Source organism: Trichechus manatus, unplaced genomic scaffold (assembly GCF_000243295.1).
Source record: "Trichechus manatus latirostris isolate Lorelei unplaced genomic scaffold, TriManLat1.0 scaffold00062, whole genome shotgun sequence".
NCBI classification, from domain to species: domain Eukaryota; kingdom Metazoa; phylum Chordata; class Mammalia; order Sirenia; family Trichechidae; genus Trichechus; species Trichechus manatus.
In genome coordinates, this window is record NW_004443998.1 from 9,929,775 (window position 1) to 9,944,367 (window position 14,593).

Consider the following 14,593-nt stretch of genomic DNA (forward strand, 5'->3'; position numbering starts at 1 on the left):
AACATGTAATATGTGGTTCCATACAACCACGACTTGTAACCTTTTTTCCTTTTAAAATGTTTCTGGTTTAGGTATGATGCTACTGTTCTAATGATTACTGTGAACAGTGAGTGCTTACTGTGCATTTGTCTGCCAGCATGGGGCTCCATGTTTTGTTCTCACACCCTGCCTTGGGTAAATGAAACTATGCAGATGACCACACAGGATTAGAAAGGTCAGGACCATACAAGTACATCAAATCCCAAAGCTTCATTTAACTACCATGGTAAACTCTCCTTAAAAGATTTTCTGAAAGAAAATTGTTTGATACCCTGTTTCTCAGGTCTGTATTTTATAAAATAAAAGAGGGGGCTGGGGGTGGAGTGGTATCAGACAGTGATGTTGAAGTCAACCTTTTATTTTCCAAAGTGGAAATAACTTTCTTCTTTTTGCTGATTATAAAGTTTTTGTTTTTTTTTTTAAAAAAACAATTCAGAAAGTGAAAATTCCAATCCTTTCTTCTTAACTATATTTTATAACAGAAGGCCCATACACCTCATATACTTATTCTATAACATGCTTTTATTCACTTTATATTAACCATTGCCCAGTCTCCTGTAAAGATGTACCATAATTTACAACAGGGTATACCACAATGTACTCTATTGGTGGAATAATTTTGGCTACAGTCTTACCTTTCTTAGGGGTTACCTAATTGTGAGCAGTTACCGTGTATAAAATTCTAAGATGATGTGTATTTATTTTATCTGACCTCAGTCATACCTTTACAGCACTGTGCATATTAATAAGGCTAATGAGGTAAGTAACACTACAGTAAAACATTTGTTGGTTCTTAACGTGGAAAACATGTTTATTAACATTCAAACTCCCCTTACAAGGCCATATAAAAATTCTGAACATTTTGATTATTCATTTAGTCTATTATTTTCTACATAGTTACAATGATGTATAATTTATCTTTTTGTAATACATTGTTAAAATACATCATTTTCAAATCCAATACTTGAGGAATTTCCTCTGTACAGAGTTTAGCAGGGCTAATTAGCATAAGATGCTCTTTATTAAGAGGTATATATGGTCTGAGTATAAACAGTTACTGAAGTTCGGTATTTTTAGTTTTCTTTTTTCTTTGATCACAACCACAGGAAACCCAAAGGATACTGACATTCAGTGAGCAAAGTCCAGAGACATTAGTTGCTGAACCAAGTTCAGACGTAACACTATAGTATTAAGAACCTTCAACGTTTCTGTGATACCTGCACTAGTATGGAACACTGCCGCCAGGACAAGACTGCTTGAGAACAGGAAGGAAAAAGCTTTGAGTACATCTTTTTCTCTGTAGGGCTGATAGGAGGAAACATAGTAAATTACCTTGCCACCTCTCATGAATGATGGCAATTTGGAGAAATACCAGAACAAAGATAATGCCAATTCAACAACTAGGTAACTACGGACGGGGGCGTTGGCTTAGCTCATGCTAGGCAGCAGCGGCACTGACCTTGTGTGTAAACCAAGTTTGCATACTGTGGTCTAGGTCTTTATTGCAAGCTATACGGAGGAATTTTTTTTTCTTTAATGTTTTGGCTATTTTTCATTCCAAAAGGAGAGTTGGTGCGTGAGTTACGGCACCTTTGTATTACTACTTATTAGTGAAATGAAGTACACTCCTGCAGACAAATACTGGATCAAAAAGCCATTTCCATAATCTGATTAAACTGTAGAATACTAAAAAGTGAGTTATTTCTACAGAAATCTCTGAAGGGAGCCAAAGGAGAAAAAAAGTCAAATTACATACCTATATAGAATTTTAAAGAGAAATAAACCAATCCCCCTCTGAGGGTCAAACGGTATTTGCTATGTTGTGATCCCGTTCACCATCAGGCTGCAGTTGGACCACAACACTGTGTTCATTAATTCCGTTTTCTGCGTCACTGCTGTCGGTGTCTTCATTGTCATCTTCCTCATAGTCAGAAGATTCTGTCACGTTCTGATGTGAGCGGGATTCTGACAAAGCCCCAAACGACTGAGTGCTGACAGAGGCCAGAGGTCTGAGTAAAGGCGTGTGTTCCGACACTTCGTTTTCTTCTTGACTGCTGTCAGTGTCAGAGTCTGAGTCGCCTTGAGAAGGAACAACTTTTTGCTTGCAGACCGGACAGGTTTTTTTGGTTTTAGTTAGCCAAGGGTCTACACACTTGCAGTGATAAGCTGTGGAAGCAAAATACACACCTTTTAGTTGAGAGTGCTGTGGGTGAGCGCATTACCGTTTACTCTCGCCGTGTTTGCTCAGCGTTCCTCTGATCCATCTGCAGGCAGGAACAGGACAAGAAGGTTGGAATGTGTTTCTGACTACGCATGTGTCCTTCAGTGAGACCACTGATTAGTACAGCGCCTGGCTGGTGGCATGCTGAGAACTCTTCTGTCTCTTCCCCCAAATACGATCCTAAATGTCAGTTACTCTGTACGTAAAATAAATGTAAAGCAGCCTGTAATTACTCATACCGTGGGAACAGGGAAGGATTCGGAGCTTGTCTCCATCTTCATATTCATCCAGACAGATGGCACACACATCATACTCATCTCCTGTAACAGAAAGCAGTAAATCAAAGATGTCGAGCAGTAGTCTCTGCAGACTTTTCAAGTTAGGTCTTCCTCCAACAGTTATTTTAAATGCCTTTTTGATTTAGTTACGCTTTTTGTTTTCTGTCAGACCCAGAGAGCTGCATAACTGTTCAAGGACCTGAACTTCTCATTTAAATAATTAACCTTTTACGTAAAATGGGCAATTAAAAATGGATGTCAAATTTATTTACCTTATTATCTTTGCAAAAGGTTTTTATACAAAGAATGGTATTTCCATTAATGCTTTCTATAACTATTCAAATGCTAGTTTTGAAATATTTTATGCCAAAGAGAACACAATTTTATTATTTAAATTTCTTAAAAGTCTCTGGGTTATTTTTAAATAAAGATGGAAACGTTAGAACATACTCAAATGTTTTTATTAGCAAATAAAAGCAGATTTGGAATGAGACACACTGGACTTCCAATCTCAGTCCCAACATTTACCAGTTCTTTGGTGCTTGGCAAGTTACTTAGCCTGTGACACCCAGTTTTTTATCTGTAAAAATGTTCTATCTGCCTTGAAGGGTTGTGGGCATTAAATGAGATAATGTGTGCAAAGGGCCAGGCACATAGTACTTCATACATGATGAGTATTAATGTCACTGCCATTTTGTCTTACTGTGGAATTTATAATAGTCCCTGAAACCTGTGAATATGTTACATGGCAAAGGACAATTAAGGTTGCAGGTGGAATTCAAGCTGCTAATCAGGTGACCTGAAGGTAGTTAGGGAGATTAGCCTGAATTATGCAGGTGAAGCCACTGTAATCACAAGGGACATTCAAAGTAGAAGGGGGTGGCAGAAGGGTTCCGAGTCAGAGGCAGATGTGATTTGGGAAGAACTGGAGATGGACTGTTACTGCTCTGAAGATGGAGGAGAGGATCACAAGCCAAGGAACGCGGGTGGCCTCTTGAAGCTGGAAAAGGCAAACGGATTCTGCCCAAAAAGGAACGCAGCCCTGCCAGCACCTTCATTTTAGCCTAGTGAGATCTTTGTCAGACTTTTAACCTACCAGAATTGTAAGAAAATAAGTTTGTGGTGTTTTTAAGCCACTAATTTGTGATAATTTGTTCGGGCAGCAATAGGAAGCTAACAGCATTTTGTCTGAGTTATCCCTGAATGAATGGAAGTGATGCTCAGAGTCACTGAGCTTTCCTGTCCTCTGAATTGTTCTAAGTGATGGGTTTACACTGATCTCTCCACAGTTTCTTGACACAGCACTTTGACGATGCCAGGTCAGGATTCAAAGATGTCATCTGTGATCGTGGACCAGACGCGAGCCTAGTGCTCTGCAGAGCTAACACCCACAGCCTTGGACTTGGGATGAAAGCACACGTCAGAATGTCTGGCTTCGCAGGCTGTCCATTTATTTCTAATTAGCTGTGTAACCCTGTGCAAGACACTTAGTGTCTTTCCATTTCAGTTTTCTCAAAGGCAAAACAAAAACATGAACATACCTATGTTCTAGGGTTGAGGATTAAAGGAGATGGTCCGAGTACGTAGAGTACTTTATGTGATGCTTGGCACGTACTGTACCTCTTAACCAGTCTCTACCTGGTAACACTGGCCTGACTGGCTGGCACACTGGCTCTCAAGAATGTGGTACCCTGAGGACCATGGCTCAGAGGCTGCTCTCTAATACCCGTGTGCTTCTGTCCCACCAGATGAACTGTCTGCTTACAGAGACCTAGCTGTCACGGTCACTGAGCCTAACTGTTGTATGCAGGGTAATCATGTAATTAAGTATTCAGCAGCCCATGAACTGTGTGTAAAAGACTTCCGGTTTTATTTGCCAGCTACGTTGAATGTATTAGAAACACTGAGTACAAGCTAGTTGTTTCCCCTGCACCCCACCCCAGGGCCAAATGTTAAGTTAGGTATGGTGAGACACCTGCAAGAGACTGGGCAAACTTATATTTATCAATAAAAAGCAAAATGAAAGCAGAATCCAGTTCTTGCACCACTTTAAAGTACCTGAAACTAGAAATGGTAGAAAGTGCATGAGGTACCATGACAACTTGGAAATCAAGTCAGCAGATTCATATTCAAAGAAGACTGCAACCCAGTATCAACCAATTGCTGAGGGGATGTATACATTTGTTAAAGATAAGGCATTTATGTACTTCATGATTTACAAATTTAGCAGATCTTAAAAATTAGCCAATAGCCTACTGGTTCCCGTAACAGAAGAGTTTCAATAAATGTCAGTTAATATTAGCACTGTTAGGAAGTTCTGTTGCTTAGCATAAGCTAGTAGTTCTCAATTGGGCGATTTCTGCCTTCCAAGGACATTTGGCAATGCCTGGAGACATTTCTGGTAGACACAACTGGGGGGGGGGGTTATACTACAGTGTACCGGACAGCGCCCACAACAAAGATCTATCCAGTCCAAAATGTCAACAGTGCTAATGTTGAGAAACCCTGGTATAAACCCCTCTGGGCTTTATCAAACAAAGCCTTTGCTAACTCACGAGCGGGTACGGTGTGCAGACGTTGTGGGAGGGGTAAGATTCTTGTCTGTTATGTGAAACAATATGGAAATGCCTCTGGAAGATTTTCAGCATTACTGTTATTTAAATAAAGGTTCAGAAAAATTTCATGACATCACCTGTAAAGTCTCATCAATCTGGGAATATTGTTTATTTAGGTGGGTAGAACTTTGACTCCCCCTTCTCACCCTGTTCCTCCCCCGTTTTTCCCCATTCCAGTACATTTCAAGCCCAAAACCTACGTGAGGCCCAGCAAAGGCACTGGCCCATCAGAATAGCAATCACACAAAGACCCCAAGGCAGCCTGGGCATAGTCAACCTGTTACCAAGTCCTGCAAACTTTCATCTGCAAAACAAATCCTGAATCTGGCCTCTTCTTTCCATCCCTCAGTTACTCTGGTCCAGTAGCCTGGATCAGTCTTTTAGTTTGTTGTACTGTGGTGACTTGCACATTACTATGATGCTAGAAGCTATGCCACTAGTATTTCAAATACCACAGGGTCACCCATCAGGTTTCAGCGGAGCTTCCAGACTTAAGATGAGGAACAAAGGCCTGGCAATCTGCTTCTAAAAATTAGTGAAAACCCTTTGGATCACAACAGAAGACTGTGATATATGTTGGAAGATGGGCCCCCTAGGTTGGCAGGCACTCGAAGTACACTGTGTCCATAACAATGGACTCAAGCATACCAACAGTGGTGAAGGTGGTGCAAGACTGGGCAGCGTTTTGTATTGATGTACGTGGAGTTGCCATGAGTCAGAGCTGATTTATGGCAACTAACAACGACAACTGCAAGAGCCACCTCTCTGGTCTCCCTTGTATCTGTTCCTGCTCCTGCTGTTTCTCCACAGCCAGAACATATCGACCCTGTTTAAATGGCTCTCTATCTCACGCTGAATAAATCTGGGCTCCTCATCACACCCTCTGTATAAGTGTAAGATCTGACCTCTCCGACCTCGTCTTCTTTGGTCTGCCCTTCACTCCTTATGCTTCAACCACACTGGCCTTCTTTCAGTCTTTGAACTCCCTAAATACGAAAGGAGGGAAGGAGTGTTTGGCCATGCTGTAACAAAAACAATCTGGACATAAAATCAGGTATAGAGAGAGGAGTCACCATTTAGAGATGACTGAAAACCAAGCTCGTCTGGAATAATCTAGTCATAGTGTAAACAAACTGTAAACAAATGGATGCAGAGGTTAACTGTTCAGTTTTATAAAAAATTAGTTCAGACTTTGGGAGCCCTGGTGGTGCAACGGTCAAGTGCTTGGCTGCTAACCAAAAGGCTGGTAGTTTGATCCCACCCAGTGGCTCCACAGGAGAAAAGACCTGGTGATCCGTTCCCGTAAAGATTACAGCTAGGAAACCCTATGGGGCAGTTCTACTTTGTCCTATAGGGTCGCTATGAGTCGGAATCGACTTGACAGCACCCAACAACAGTTCAGACCTTAAGTCAACCAGAATAGACTTCTTAAAAGAGATTGAACAGTCAGGACTAAATACATATAAATTTCATGAGAGATAATGACACTTAATGTTATATACATTATTATAAATAATAAGCCTAGGGAAGATGACTCAGTGAATTCATGAGCTTCAAAGCAAATATTACTGTCCTGGTAGAGAAAGCGCCTTTGCTTTTGCTCGTAAAGAAAACAATGACAGCTTTTTCTAGCAAATAGAAATGGATCTTATATTCTTTTCCCCCCTCCTTCATACCAGTTTCCAAGAAATCTGAACAAAAGACAACAGAATAAAATATTTTTAAAGCCAGATTTCTCTGAGAATCTTTACTGATTATTTTCAAGCTCTGGGCAAAAGTACCTGTATTTACTTAAAAGATTGGATTAAAAACCAAAACTGTTGCAATTGAGTCAATTCTGACTCATAGTGACTCTACAGGACAGAGTAGAACTGCCCCAGAGGGTTTCCAAGGAGCGGTTGGTGGATTCAAACTGCTGACCTTTTGAGCTGTTAATCACTGTGTTACCAGGGCTCCAAGACTGGATTAAAGTCATTTAAGTGTGGTTATAAAAAGTATAAAAATTAAGTATTGCTACCAGGGCTCCAAGACTGGATTAAAGTCATTTAAGTGTGGTTATAAAAAGTATAAAAATTAAGTATTGCCCCATTTTTATGCAATCTTCTATAAAATGCTATGTTGCTTTTTTCCAATCTCCGAAATAAAAATCTTTCTCCTATACATATTTTCTTGCGAAAATCTCAGTGACTAAGCTATAAAGGAAAACTGCCTGGTAACTTAAAACTTCAGATATAACACCGATTTTTATCACTTGTGTTTCCGGGATCTGGCTCTGTCACACACTACCGGGGCAAGGGACACGGCTCCCAGAGGACCTGCCTGCAGTGCCTGGTAGCGGGGCTGCTCAGTGAAAGCATAAGGGTTGTCCATCTGTTAGCAATCACGGTGTGTGCTAACCAGCCCATGTGGGTACAGACTTGGAGAAATACAGGAACTGAATGACGCAGGAAACCCTGGAAACCACAATTTCAACTTAAGAGCTATTTTTGAGGGCAATAATGAGTAATGAAGAATTTATAAGAAGCTGGCTGCTTCAGAAACAAAACATCTAAAAAGCTATTATTATCCTACATGTGCTAGAAATGGCTACGTCAATACTAAATCGCTTAAATATTAATCAGCATGAACACTGCTGAAAGCTGCAAATGTGAAGATCAGTAAGACAGCCAGGGAGATTTAAGACAGTCATGTCCCCGAAGTCTGGTAAATGTGAAAGTGCTAACTTTTAGCATCTTACACTTGTGCAAAGCCTCAGGCTGCTCCCTGAAGAAGTCAAACACACGGCTCCTTCCAGGCTTCCGTGCTTGCTGTTCCTCTGCCTGCAGTGTTCACCCACACACACTCCCACCGCTTATTCCCTCGCTTCCTTCAGATCTGTTTGAAGTGTCTTTCTCAGAGAGGTGCTTCCTGCCTTATCTAAAATAGCATCTCTTCTCCCCATCACTCAGCACGTACTTCCCTTCATTGCACTACATGATTTTATCTCATATTTGTCTGCCTCCACTAAGCTCCACAAAAGCACAGGAATTTTGTCTGTTTTATTTACTGCTGTTTTCCCGGTGCCTAGAACAGTGCCTGGTACACAGCAAAAGCACTCAGGAGATACTTATTGAAGGAATGTATGAATAATAACACGTTATTCCCAGGAAATCCTGATTTTTACCTCCAACTGCTAATCCACAGCAGAAGATCAGATCTAATCACAGAGGTCTAAGTATAAAAAGCTGAACACTTTTGCATAATGTAGATGCATTCTACATAGAGCCTGACTGGCCTTGTATCATACATTCCAAATTCAATGTTGAATATGCCAGCCAACTCTCAAGACAACATATAACAAAGTACTTTATAGACTAGAATCTTCTCACAGTGCAGTATCAGATACTGTGTCTACTGATGATCAGAAGACACCCAAGGAGGAAGAGCTCACTGCACCAGGAGGTGTTAGAGAGGAGTTCTCAGAGAGGAACTAGGGCCAGGCCTTAAAGATAAACTGGGTTTAGAAAAAGTAAGGAGTAAAAGACATTGTTGGGGGAGTAAACAATTGAAGAACATTTGCAAAGAAGAAATAAGCATGGCAAAGTCAAGGTTATGTTGGGTTAAAAACAAGGAGCAGTGGAAAATGAGTTTGGATGAGTATGGTGGAACCAAACATGAGAAGCTCTGAATGCCCAGATGAGGACTCTGATGTGATCTTGTAGACAGCAGAGGCCAGCTGAAAGCTTTCAAGCAAAGGGATGACTGCTGTATGAAAACAACATCTTAAAAACTCTTCATCGGCACGCTGTGGGGACGGGGGTGTGGGATGCAGAGGTAGGTCTAAAAACAAGACTGACTTTCTGTTTGGCCCTCTTAGAATTCAAGTAATAAGCTGATGTGGGCTTGCAGGATGCAATGACAACGAGAAGGGAGAGAAGTGATCAGATCCAATATTCATTTTGTAAAGAGTAACGAACTGGGTTTGGTGACTCCATATGGGTAATAAGAGAGAGGGATGAATCAAAGCTGATGTATTCCATTCAAGTGACGGTTATTTCCTGATTTTTAAATGGGCCGTATGACATTATGAAGATGCATCAGATAAAAGGAGGGGAGGAAATGGAGGCAAATCAACTACACATGCTGATGATTTTTTTTTAAAACTAACAACTGGTAAATTAAATATTAAAGAGATGCTGAATGTTTTGTGAGTACATTTTATCCTGAAACGTTGTGTAACTACTGCCAAAGACTAATCGCCTGCACAAATGTGCAGCTTACTTAGACTATGGTGTGTGAGAATAAAATGTTATCTCTGCAGAAATGGCTTAAAAGACCTGCTCTTCCTCACTGGACCACACAATCTACTGTAATATAAGAAATACATGACTGGGATGGAAAGTCATCACTCTCCATAAAACAAAAACCAAACTTGTTGTCGGCGAGTTGATTCCAACTCCTAGTGACCCTAAAGGACAGAGTAGAACTGCCCCATAGAGTTTGGGATTCCAACTGCCGACATTTTGGTTAGCAGCCGATCTCTTAACCACTGCGCCACCAGGGCACCCATACTCTCCATAGAACTATATAAATTTACATTTGCCCTAGCTCCACTGGACTGTAAATTCCTTGAGAATTTGGGCCACATCGTCTTCCTTGTAAGTTTCCTGAAGTGTCCATTATAGTACTAGACATACATTGACTTATTTATCTGGCAAACATAGATTAAGTGCTGTTAGGTACCACAAACTGTACTGAAGCAGAGCTGAAAGGAATTGAGACGTCCAGGTTCCAAAGCAGTAAAGGAATTAAAAGCCAAAGACTCTACACATACGTATGCATGCTGCACAGGAAGTAGCTCATCAGGCTACAATGTAGGAAGCAAGGAAGAGAAGAGCAGAGGATGACCGGCGCTGGTGAGCGGGAGTCAGAGCATAAGGTCCGCAGGGCATGCTGAAGTAGAGTTTTTACTTTATTCTTACATGTAAATGATTCTCAGAATAAATTACGGGGCTTATAAAAATACAGGTGTTCCTATTTCTCCCCTAGAAATTCTGAATCATTAGGTGTTGGGTGGTGATCTGTACATTTAAAATGTCACTGTTGGTATTAATTCTCTGAGAAGCGTTGCTCTGAGGCCAGTGTTTGCTACAAGCATGAAAGGAAAGTGGAAAAGAGGCAAAATTATGACAAAACAATATGACTTTTTCAAACAATAACATCTATCAAAATATGTTTAATCTGCTACTTTTAAGAGGAAATTCATCCATTCAGTGACTGGTTCTCAGTTTCATAGAACTTGGCTCACCATGGATTAATTACTGTCTTAGTCATCTAGTGCTGCTACAACAGAAAGACCACAAGTGGATGGCTTTCACAAAGAGAAATTTATTTCTTCACAGGAAAGTAGGCTACAAGTCCAAACTCAGGGCATCGGCTCCAGAAGAAGCCTTTCTCTCTCTGTCGGCCTTCTCATCAATGTTCCCCTGGACTGGGAGCTTCTCGGTGCAGGGACCCCAGTCCAAAGGACGCGCTCTACTCCTGGCACTGCTTTCTTGATGGTATGAGGTCCCCAACTCTCTGCTTGCTTCCCTTTCCTTTTATCTCTTGAGAGAGAAAACGTGGTGCAGGCCACACCCCAGGGAAACTCCCTTTACATTGGATCAGGCATGTGACCTTAGTAAGGGTGGTATTACAATTCCACTCTAATCCTCTTTAACATAAAATTACAATTACAAAATGGAGGCCAACCACACAATTCTGGGAATCATGGCCCAGCCAAATTGTTACACACATTTTCTGGGGGACACAGTTCAATCCATGACAATTACAAACTGAAAACTATGTAAAAACATTGTGTCTCTAAGTAGATAAAACAGAGGGTGTAACAGCAAAGGTCTGCAACTCTGTTAACAGTTTCTGGTGAGTGAAAGTCATATTTTTAGGACCAGTGTAACTGAATTTAAGTGGTTTGTGGCTTAACTATAATTTGGGGCAAATATCTGAGTTCCCACTAATTACCGTGTTACATATGAATGTTTTATAAAAATTAAAAATAATACAACTTATGCAAAGAAAAGTATCTGCAAGATGTAGGATGTAGACAATTAAAAAATATAAGGTCCACCTCATTATGTATTAGAAAGTCATGAAAAGATTCATTAATTTTTTTTTTCTAAACTGTATCTATTAATTCAATATTTAAAGAAATCCTGTGGTGTTACCTTCTGGTAAGTTTTATTAAAAAACTTGAAATTTGACAGTTCCTTCTTAATTTATATTCACGACCGAAGCCCCAATGTCTAAAGCCTAGAGCACAGCAAGTATTTACAACTGTGCTCTAAATACACGACTGGTTATCTAAATCTAGAATTTACTGTATAAGTCACTTAATGTATATGTTATTTCAGAACAATATTTTTAAAAAATATTTTTCTATAAAATGCTAATAGCAATAACAAATAATTTTGTTGGTGCTAAAATACTGAATCAAGATACCATGTAAAACAGGCCTAAAACTTTCCAAGGGTAATGGACTGACCTGGAAGCGTGCAAAGTATCAGGAATGCTCATATACCTCTGGAGGGAGGGGAAATTGGTACAAACACTTTGGAGATCACTTTGGCACTGTGTTGTAAATGTGATGATCTATATACTCTGTGACTTAGCAGTTTCACTCCTAGGTAAGTAAATGATCTACAGAAACTCACATATATACCCAAGATGGCATGAAGTAGTAAACAGTAACAGCAGTAGCAGTAATACTAGTCTTAGTAGTAGGAGTAACAGTAATAGGACTAATAGTAGTAACATCAGCTGAAATACTCACTGAGTGCTTACTTATGTGCCAAACACCATGCTAAGCTCACTACACAAATCAACCCTTGTCGTCCTCACAAGAAGCCCTGGTGGGTCAGTGGTTAAGAGCTCGGCTGCTAACCAAAAGGTCAGCAGTTCAAATCCACCAGCCGCTCTCTGGAAACCCTATGGGGCAGATCTACTCTGTCTTATTTACTGCTGAATGCCCACAGGTCCAGTGAGTGCCTAACACATAATACCCATTGCTGTCGATTCCAACTCACAGCGACCCTAACACATAATAGGTACTCGATAAATACTTAACTAAATGAATGAGAGGATTAATTTTTGAAAATATAATTGTAAATGATTACATAGTATTCTATGTATTAGAAACTATAATTTACTTAAATATATCCCTACTATTGGTTACTGTGTTTAGCTTTTCCTCACTATAACGGGTAACAAAACCGAACAACTTTAAATCCTTATATATTACTCTGATTATTTCCTTGGGATTAATTTCTATAACTGAAATTATTGGGTCAAGGAATATAAGCATTTTAAGAGCTCTTTCACACATGGCCAGAATATTCCCAGTAGGGATTTTAAGAACCTCTGCTATCCACAGCAGACAGCAGTGAAAGGTACGAGAACGCCCATTTCTCAGCCCTCACAAATACTGGATGGTTAGTGTTTTTAAACCCTTGAGAGCGTGAAAGGTGGAAAATGGCATCTGTATTAATCTGAATAGTATTTCTTGTCTTTTGGGGTCATTTGCAGTTACTGTTTGCCCAAGTATTTTTCACCATGGGTCATTTTAACAGTGTACTGTAAACAAACACGGGGTGTCCTGGGTGTGGTCAGGCAGTGTCATGAAACACACACATCCAAAATCAAATGTGGAAAGGGGTGGGACTAGCGAAGATGACATCAAGATGAGTGATTCACAGTAAACATGTCTCTATAAATCTTTGGTTCATCTACTGATCTTTTTAGTTCTATAAAGTATTTCATGTAAATCGGAGAGAATGGTCTGGGCAATGTCTGTGTTTGTAAAAAAAAAAAAAGTGTGAGAGAAGAAAAACAGAATTATCTATTAGTTTTGATAGGTACCTACTGAGGAAGATTATTCATCTCCCCAGTACTTGTGGCCTCCTGGCCCTAAAAAACACCTTCCTTTGTCCTCAAAATAAAGTTAATAATTACCACCCAATGCCACTTTTTCCTCTCTCTGAGAAATGCCTTTCAGTTCACAGTCGCTGGGTAACAGTGGGAGCTGGGAAAGTGAAGACAACAGTAAAAGCAAACAGAGGAGGAGAGAAGAAGTTGCTTATGTGGGCTAGGGCAAAACCAGAAAATTCTGAATCATGAAATGCATTAACTCATACAAAAAAGACGTTTTTCTAAATTTGGATGGATGATAACTTACAACTTAGTAATGAAAATTCTGAATTATAGTGCATGAGAATCTAGGTTTATACAAATGTTGTGAACAGCCTTACAAACTAAATTTTGGGTAAGATTTCAAGAAAAGCCGGAGCTGTTACTACTATCTGAAGAGACTTGTTCTGTGCTCAGTAATTATTTGCTCAGTTAATTAATGGAAATATGAATTATATTTATTCCATAAATGAATGAGTGAAAGAAGTATTTTAAAACATTTAAAAATAGTTACATAATATTCTATTGCATGGACTTCAGAATAACAGACTTTAATATCTTTAATATCTTTTGGAAAATAGTATCTTATTTTCTACAATGCATGGTTCAGTATCTTTTTCTCATCCAAATAGTTATAAATGAAGCCTGCACTTAAGCAACAATCCACAAAGGATTAGGGGAACTTAGATACCATTTACAAATCCATTCATGTTCAATTTGCAGCATCACTTTGCAATCACAGGAAGGCACTGAGTATCAAAGCCAACACCAATGAGGTGTTAAAAGCTGTCTTCTGGCTCCCGACTATTACTCTGATTATGTTTCATGACATACCCTTTGTGTTTAATTTTTACACATTAATTATTATCAATAATTATTCTTTTCAAAGCTCAGGAAACATTTTAATTTTCGCTCATGCTTTGAATCTTGTGCTACTGATTCTAGAGCCGTTATTTAAGAAAAGGGAACATTAGGCAAACGGATCACAAGCAGAAATACTGTAACAGACTATGGCAGAGGCTCCCAAACCTTCTCAGTTCAAAGTATCTTCAGTGTCTCAGGAATTTTTTCACAGCACCTCTAGACCAAGAGAAACTCCAAAACGTTCTCTTTATTGAACAGTTAGGTCCAAACGTTTTATGTCTAACAACTTAGTGCTGTTAAGCCCTGCACGACTTCTCAAACCTTGGAATCGGAATGGACATTGCTACTTGCATCTCCTGCAGCACGCTGACTTTCACGCTCGACCTGCTTTTTATCACAACCACCTAGATTCACAAAAATATAGCCATCATTTGAAGGACTGTTGGCGATCTAACGTGGAAACTAAAGTACGATGAGCCAGTAGCTCACGGCAGGGTCTGAGGGCTGCCCCTGTGTTCTTCCTGAAAATGTAAAATCACTGCAGCACCCCATGAGGTCATGCAGTGGCCTGGGCACCTCACACAGTCTGGGAACTATCAAATGCAGTTTAGGTCTAGGAAACTATAGGAATGAAA

At 39.9% G+C, this 14,593-nt stretch overlaps 1 protein-coding gene across 3 annotated transcripts in view; it reads right to left on the bottom strand.

The window, feature by feature from the left end:
- Positions 1-343: 343 nt before the first annotated feature.
- RNF13 (ring finger protein 13) overlaps positions 344-14,593 on the bottom strand; it is a 45,931-nt gene continuing 31,681 nt past the window's right edge. The window contains exons 5-6 of one of the 3 annotated variants that reach the window (XM_004379193.2): positions 2,500-2,580; positions 352-2,205 (exon numbers count right to left, since the gene is read on the bottom strand). In XM_004379193.2, coding sequence (XP_004379250.1) covers positions 1,841-2,205; positions 2,500-2,580 — 446 coding nt within the window. In that variant the 3' untranslated portion in view covers positions 352-1,840. Of the gene's footprint in view, positions 2,206-2,499; positions 2,581-14,593 lie in introns of all 3 variants that reach the window. The other 2 variants (XM_023733906.1, XM_023733908.1) reach the window with 2 other exon arrangements.